General features: G+C 38.0%; 2 protein-coding genes across 2 annotated transcripts; both read left to right on the forward strand.

Annotated features, from left to right (window-relative positions):
* Window positions 1-3,107: 3,107 nt before the first annotated feature.
* On the forward strand, window positions 3,108-3,899 carry LOC149228140 (uncharacterized). The gene has a single exon (XM_089380685.1). The coding sequence runs from the start codon at window positions 3,108-3,110 to the stop codon at window positions 3,897-3,899; it is 792 nt and encodes a 263-aa protein (XP_089236811.1).
* A 3,377-nt stretch (window positions 3,900-7,276) lies between these two features.
* Window positions 7,277-8,014, forward strand: LOC149228141 (uncharacterized). The gene has a single exon (XM_089380686.1). The coding sequence runs from the start codon at window positions 7,277-7,279 to the stop codon at window positions 8,012-8,014; it is 738 nt and encodes a 245-aa protein (XP_089236812.1).
* The last annotated feature ends 287 nt before the right edge of the window (window positions 8,015-8,301 follow it).

Genomic DNA, 8,301 nt, shown 5'->3' on the forward strand with positions numbered 1-8,301 from the left:
GTGCGGGAAAAAAAGAAGAAGAAGAAGAAGACTTGATAAGCCAATAAAAGGAATATGGTAAAATGTATGTATCTTAAGTTGATGAAAAGAAAAAGGAACTAGATACAACTACTGCAAAAATAGATAGACTCAACAAGGAAAATGGAAGATAGAAGGAACATATACAAGTTCTCAATAAACAAGCAGAAAATGTCACTCTTCTAAAGCTACAAATAGAAGAAGAAAAATATTGAAAATCCATTTGCAAGAAGACTTTTCTCAAAAGAAAAAAGAACTTGACACAACTCTTAATGAAGTCAAACATTTCAAGGATTAACAAAAAGAAAACTTGCAGGTTATTAAAAGGAAGGATTAGGAATTGGCTTAATTGAAGATGAAGGTAGAAGAAGCAAGTAAATCCCCATGTGACGAAGGAAAAAGTTCCAAGACTAATGAGAAGACTGGTCAAGATGAAGAACCTAAGAAGCTTAAGGATGATGCTAAAACAACGTAAACTTTGAAATGGGAACTGATAATGTTACCCGTTTCGTAGAGATAGCAAAAAAGTGACCCAATTTTGAAAAGGGGCGATGCAGAACACGCATATTTTTTTAGAGCATAGTTTTTGGCACTTTAAATAATCTATACGATTACCTGTTTCGTAGAGGTAGCAAAAAAGTGGGCCGATTTTGAAAAGTGGTGATGCAGAATACACATCCTTTTTCGGAGCATATTTTTGACACTTTAAATTTTCTTATGTATCAAATATAAAAATTTGATTTTAAATGTTATTGATTTTCATGCTGATTTTGAAACATGTTGATGCAACATACATTTTTTTAGAGGGCTTAATTTTCACACTTTAAAATTTATTATGTCCAATTTTTTTTGAAATCATGTTTACTTAACAAATTTTCAAGTTGTTTTATTTTTCTTTTTTCAAATGTTGATTACTTAATAAAAAAAAAAAAAAAAAAAAAAAAAAAATTATCTCATAAACCATAAAAGAATTTGGAAAAGAAAAACAAATTTTAAAAACTTATAAAGTAAGTAAAAATTTAAAAATTTTAAAAAACATTAACAAAAACTAGAAGAAAATAATAATAATAATAATAATAAATAAAAACAAATTAAAAACAAACTAGATTTAAAAAAATAAAGATTAAAAACAAAAATAAACTCAAATTATTAAAAAAAACCCCAAAAAATATGAAAATTTAAAATATATATATATATATATTAAAAAAAAAAAAAAAAAAAAAAAAAAAAAAAAAAAAACATTTAAAGTGAAAAAGAAATATCTATTTTTGATTTAAAAAAATAAACATTTAACTTTTTTTAATAAATAAATGTTTTTTATTAAAAAAAAAAACTCATATTTTTTTTATTTTTTTTCCAATAACAAACATTTAATTTTTATTTTTTCAAATAAGACCTTTTAATTTTAAAAGAAAAGAAATTAAAGTTTAATTAATTTATACGCAATTTTTTTTAAATAAATTTAAAAAAAAATTAAACAAATTAATTTTAAAATTTTTTAAACAAACTAAATTTTTTTAACTTTAATTATTTTTAAAAACTTTTAAACAAAATTAAAATAATTAAAAAAAAAAAATTAATTCACACCCGATCGCCGGTGGTGGCGCGGCTAGGCGATACTGGGAATTGACCCACCACTGCCTGGCTGCCCGTGGTGGCACCACTGTGGTGGGAGGGGCTGCATGCATCCTCCTCTGCTCAGCGCCGCGCCACCACGGGCCGCTGGGCGGCGGCGGGGTGATTCCAAGAATTGCACGGCCGTTGGTGATGGCGCGACTGTGGGGTGATTTCGGGAATTGCTCCACCGCCGCCTCGCCGCCCGTGGGGGCGTGGCCCTGCACGGAGGAGGCTGCATGTAGCTCCTTCGCCCACGGCCGCGCCACCACGAGCGGTCGGGAGTGAATCAATTTTTCTTTTTTTAAATAAAAAATATTTGTTTAAAAAATTTTTTAAAGTTTATTTAATAAAAAATGATTAATAAATTTTTTTATTTTGTTTTAAATAAAATATATTTGTTTTTAAAATGGTTTTGAAATTGTGTTTTTTTAAATAAAAATTTTAAATGTTTTTATTTTTTTAATAAAAAATATATATATTTTGTTTTAAATTTAAATGTTTTTTTGTTTGTTTGTTTTTTTTTTTTAATTTGAAAATACGTATATACTTTTTACTTTTTAATTTTTCTTTTTGTTTTTTTTTAAATGTTTTTAATCTTGATTTTAGTAATTTTTTATTTTTATTTTTTTGTTAATTTTCTATTTTCTATTTTTTTTTTTTTTTAAATCTAGTTTGTTTTTAATTTTCGTTTTTTTTTAGGTTTTTGTTAATATTTTTATTTTGTACTTAATTTTTATTTTTTATTTTTTTCCAAATTTTTTTATGGCTTACAAGATTTATTTATTTATTTTTTCTTACTATTTATTTGTTTATAATGTTTTTTTTTTGTTTTCTAATTCTTATATTTTATAGGTTAATTTTGCTTTTTTCTTGACAGTTTTATGATTGATTTTTTTTGTTTTTTTTTTTTAAGGTTCGATTTTTTTGTTTTGTTTTGTTTTGTTTTCAATATATATTTTAATTTACTTTTTGTTATTTTTTTAACCTTTTTTTGTGTTTTTTTCATTGTTTTAACTAATTAATTTATTTTATTCTTTTGAAATTTTAATGTTTTTCAGAGTCATGATAAAATCTTTTACACCATTATTTCAAAATGTTGAAAATTTGCCTTAAAAAAAAAGTGGTATTTCAATGTCAACACTTTTCGTTTTGAGGGTGTTTTTTGCACAAAATTTACCATTGAAAAAAGAAAAGTGTTATTCGAACATCAACACTTCCTGTTTTGATGGTGTTTTTTGCAAAGTGTTATTCGAACATCAACACTTGTTGTTTTGAAGGTGTTTTTTGGACAATTTTTGCACAAAAAATTGGTTTTCACCGCCATTTTTAAAACATGTTGAAAATTTGAGGAATTTTCCACATAATATAGATCAATTCAAGCATTGCAAGTTATGCAAGAAGAGACATCGCTCCAAGCTGCCACGCTGCAACCCTAGCCGCGCCTTCTGAGCGACCTGCAAGCGCCCTCCCTCATGGAGCCTGGAGGTGGCCCTGCGGCCCCTCCCCCCTTCCCTTCGGAGATCGAAGCCTTTAAGGCTCTCGTATCTGCAACAGGAAAACGCCAGGTCACAGGCCCGCAGCAAAAATTCGTCAAAAAACTGGACAGTATACCCAAGGTTGCCTTACCAGAGGAGGAAATCTGTAGATCTGCGCTGAATTTAGCAGAAAAAGGTCTGATCGGCCAGTTCACCGGTTTGTGGCCATCCCCGAGAGCAGTCGAAGAATGGGTCAAAAGGAATTGGTTACCCTTGGTAAATGAAGGAATCAAAGTCTACTTTGTAGGAAAAGGGTATTTCGTTTTCCTGTTCGACAGTACAGAGGATAGAGGCCTGATTTTCAGAAACGGGCCATACTTCATGGGGCCTCAAGGACTCTACTTGAACAAATGGTCTACTGATTTCGATCCAGCGCAAGATGTGCCCAAGGCGGTCCCTGTTTGGGTGCGCCTCCTGCATCTTCCCCTGCATTGCTGGAATCAAAGCTCTCTTCAATCCATAGGAAACGCACTTGGAAAATACATAGACCAGGCCCCAAGGAAGGATCAATACTCTTGTGCCCGGATCTGCGTGGAGGTCGATCTGGAAACAGGATTACCCGAAGCGATTCAGCTATCGGTGGCAAACTGGACACACATCCAAGAGCTCGATTACGAACAGCTGCCTTTCAAGTGTCGATACTACCATGAGTACGGGCACTTTGCAAGATACTGCAAAAAAAGAAACGAGGAGGCAACAGAGAAGGATAAAGAAGATCAATGGAAATAGGCAAAGAAGACAACATTCAGCAGACAGAGTAACAAAAGCAAGGCTAAAGGGACAGAGAACAAAGTGGATAATGGAAGCACAAGTAACCAAAACGCTGGAAGCAGTGAAACAAAAGGCAATGAGGGGGATAAAAACCCCTTTGAAATCCTCACGCCTCCTTCAGATCCCCCGGAAGCAGGGGAAGAAGAACCACAACAGCAGGAGAATATTGAAGCCATGGAACCAGGTAATAATCCAATCCACACCCCAAGCAATATTTCTTCCCCTTCATACGCAGAAATAATTAAAAAAAAGAAGAAAACCATAGAGAATATGGGATCATCAGATGATGAAACATTTGAAAGGACAACAAAAATGGCTGGACGAAGATCAAACAAGGAAACCAGAGAAGAGGAGTCAGAAAGACAAAAAACCCTCGGCAGTCAAGCTACCATCGAAATGACACTAGGGAGGAATATCAGGCCTAGGGCCTCCAAAGGAGGAGGGCCTACCCCTTTAAGTGGTAAATGATGCAGTTGATCTCTTGGAACTGTAGGGGTCTGGGTAATCCCAACAAGGCAGATGCTATCAAAGACTTATTGAAGATGGAGTCCGCGGACATCCTTATGCTCCAAGAGACCAAAGTAGAAGGGGAAACCCTTCTAAACACCAGCATGCTGAAGTGGAAATTTGATTCAGGAAAGGCTGTTAGTGCAAGGGGATCGGCCGGCGGAATAGGCACGTTTTGGTCAAAAAGCTCTTTCACTTTGGAACGATCCACAGAGACCCAACATTGGATCCACACAGATCTGCGACATACGGTAAGCAATCTCTCCTTGGCTCTTTTTAATTTGTATGTCCCTGTCCACTATGAAGAAAAGAGAGAGTGTTGGAGGACACTAATGGCTTATATAGAACAGATTAACCCTACGAACATAGTCATTGGAGGAGATCTGAATATCATACTAGACCCCAAAGAAAAAAGAGGAGGAACATACTCTAGAGACCCCTTCGTCAACACTGTGGGAAATCTGATTACGCAGTGGGATCTAGTTGACTTCAAACCTATAAGAGGTAAATATACCTGGTCCAACAACAGATCAGGAGAAAATCAAATCTCTGCTAGGCTGGATAGGTTTCTCATCAGTAGCACATTAATGCTGGACAATAGAATGGTTTTCTCCAAGATTCTCCCCAAGCTTACATCGGATCACAAGCCAGTTCTACTCTATATCAAAAAAGAAGAAGATCTCGGCCCTCTCCCTTTTCGCTTCAGCCCTCTCTGGGCAGGTAAAGACGGATTCTACGAAACTGTTCAAACGGCCTGGAGGATAGATGTTAACGGATCCCCAAGTTATGTGTGGGAACAAAAAATAAAAAATACCAAAAAAGCTCTGAAGGACTGGATTAAAAAATCTCTGCAAACTCCAACTAGCCAAAGGAAAGAAGCAGTTCTTCAGCTGGAAAGAGTCCAATTCGAAATGGAGGAGAAAGATCCCTCTCCCACAGATTTAGACATAGAAAAAATTGCCCAAAGGAAAGCATATTGTTGTTTCAGAACTGAAGAAGAATACTGGCGTTTAAAGTCCAGAAGCTTGTGGCTCAAATATGGAGACAGGAACACCAAGTACTTTCATAGACAGTGCAGGGCACGAGTTTGCCGTAATCACATAGCAGAGATAACAAGCACAACCGGACAGGTGTACAATGGATTTTCACAAATCAAAGAAGCAGCTGTCACTCATTTCCGGAATCTTTTAAGTGCGGAAAGAAATGGAAATGAGGAGGATGCAGAGGAATTCCTCTCAACCATCCCAAACCTAGTCAAAGAGGAGGACAACGATTCTCTGTTGACCCCAGTCACGGATGAAGAGATAACTGATGTAGTTTGGTCCATGGAACCGGATAAAGCTCCAGGACCCAATGGGTTCTCAGCTCACTTCTACAGAATCTGTTGGGAAATCATCAAAAACAACCTATTTAGAATGATAAGAGGAATCCTGAGGAAGGCAAAAGTAGGAGGAGGAATCAACTCTACCTTCCTAGCCTTAATCCCTAAGGAAACAAACCCAAGGACCTTTGACAGATATAGGCCGATTTCTCTCTGCAACGTATCCTATAAGATTGTGGCCAAGCTGCTGGCCAACAGAATCAAGCCTCTACTCCCAAAGCTCATCTCTCAGGCACAAGGAGGATTCGTAAAAGGTAGACAAATTCTGGATAATGTCATCCAGATACAAGAAGCTCTCCACTCCAGCCTAGCCCAGAAAGAACAAGGTATGATCATTAAATTGGATATGTGCAATGCCTTTGATCGTGTTAATCGTTCCTTTTTGTACAGGGTTCTAGCAGCATTTGGCTTTAAACAGGACTTCATAAACCTCATCAAGGCTTGTACAGAAAATGTTTGGATCGCCCCAATGGTGAATGGCAGACCGACGGATTTTTTCCAAGCAACTAGGGGATTGAGGCAGGGCTGCCCTCTTTCGCCCTTTCTATACATCTTGATGGCAGACGTTCTAAGTCGCAAGCTAACCCAAGAGAAACAAGTCGGTACCATTCCAGGGATAAGGATAGTTCAAGGCATAGCCCCGGTGAATCATGCGCTTTTCGCAGATGATTCAATTCTGTTGGGGGGCGCATCCACTAGAATTGCAAGCGCTTTCAAAACCATTCTTCAACAGTACTGCAACATCACCGGTGCATTAGTCAGTGAAAGGAAAAGTGCAATTTACAGTTGGAATATCGACCAGCACGCCACAGACAGAATTTCCAACATTCTGGGGTTCAAAGGATACGCTTTGTGGGAAAAAATCAAATACCTCGGCTTACCATTGACGAGGGGCTCCAATCGAAACCAACTGTGGGAAGAAGTGATATCTAAATTCAAAAATAAGATAACAGCGTGGGGCGGAGTTTGGCTCACCACCGGAGGCAAACTCACCCTCATCCGATCCGTGCTCTCTGCCCTGCCCACATATCAAGCCTCGTTGCTGCTGGCTCCAAAACAAATTACTGATCAAATCTCCAGCATCATTCGAAATTTTCTCTGGAGCGGAGGGAAAGGTAACAAGGAACGCTTCCACCTCATCAAATGGGAGACTGTGAAACGCCCAATAACCGAAGGCGGACTTCAGATCCGCGATCCCCAACATGCAAATTTGGCATTGGGAGGCAAACTCCTGTGGCAATTAATTACAGAACCTTCGCACCCAATCAGTCAGCTGCTGAACCTCAAATAGTTACAAAAGCAACCAATATCATCTTTCAATCCAGTGCAATCTCCAAAAGGAACGCAGGCCTGGAGGCTGTGTTGCAGAGGGATCAAATTTTTCCGAAAGCATTTATACAAAATTCCTGGGAATGGCAAAAACTCGCTGCTATGGAAAGAACGAATCATGAATCACTCCCCTCTATCCACCATCAACGAAATAGCAGAGTTGAGAGCCTGGTTAATCTCTAAAGGGGTAAGGAAAATAGCGGACATAGCAGAGTGGGACCTCAATGGCAACTGGCAGCGCTGGACGTTGCCAACCATCCCAATCCACTTAAAAGAACAGTCAAAAATCATGTTAGAGGCAATAACAGATTTTACTCCTGTGCACAAGGAAGAGGAAGATCAATGGGGATGGGGGAAAACAGGAGAGTATACGGTCAAACAAGGCTACTTTCAAATGCAAGGAAAACAGGAGTCACAGTATCCAGATTCAGTTTGGAAACAGATATGGGAAAACTTCAGCATTCCCAAGATTAACTTCTTCAGCTGGACCTTATTCCACAACAAAATCTTGACCGGAGACAATTTGTGTAAAAGGAACTTTGCAGGCCCGCATCGTTGTGTCCTCTGCAAGAACGCTTCAGAAACAGCAGTCCATTTGTTTATTGACTGTGAGTACGCACAGAAAGTGTGGAACAGCTTCTTAATTGGGCTGAATGTGAGTCCCCCAACACGCTGTCAAATCACAGACTTGTTTTTGACATGGAAAACTCGGTACCCCCACAGCATCAACGAAAAATCTCTTTGGTACAAGTTATGGATTGCTGCACCGAAATACGTTTGTTGGAAGTTGTGGCTCTCCAGGAATGAAGTTGTCTTCAACCACAAAGACATAAATGCAGAAGCAGTAGCAAGGTAGGCCAAGGATCTCCTCCTGGAAACTCTGAGACAAACTAGCGTCAAAGACAGCAACCTCAGAAATGAAGAAAAGGCGTGGCTGGAAGGTTATACTCCCATGCCAACTACTCTTGCCATCATCCGCCCAAACCACAAGGAAAACTGGCAGTACAAAGACAATTCAGACAAATTTCAAAATTGGTGGAAGTCACAAGGTAAATGTACAATCTTATTTGATGGGGCTTCGAAAGGAAACCCAGGAAAATCAGGAGCAGGAGGCGTCATTTACTTTCAGAATGGCAGAAAAGA

The sequence above is a fragment of the Pinus tabuliformis genome, chromosome J (assembly GCF_031772625.1).
Source record: "Pinus tabuliformis cultivar Carrire ecotype Pingquan chromosome J, CPIR1, whole genome shotgun sequence".
NCBI classification, from domain to species: Eukaryota; Viridiplantae; Streptophyta; class Pinopsida; order Pinales; family Pinaceae; genus Pinus; species Pinus tabuliformis.

Bases quoted from the DNA above. Each gene is read 5' to 3' on its own strand.
- LOC149228141 (XM_089380686.1), top strand. From the start codon at position 7,277: ATGAATCACTCCCCTCTATCCACCATCAACGAAATAGCAGAGTTGAGA.
- LOC149228140 (XM_089380685.1), top strand. From the start codon at position 3,108: ATGGAGCCTGGAGGTGGCCCTGCGGCCCCTCCCCCCTTCCCTTCGGAG.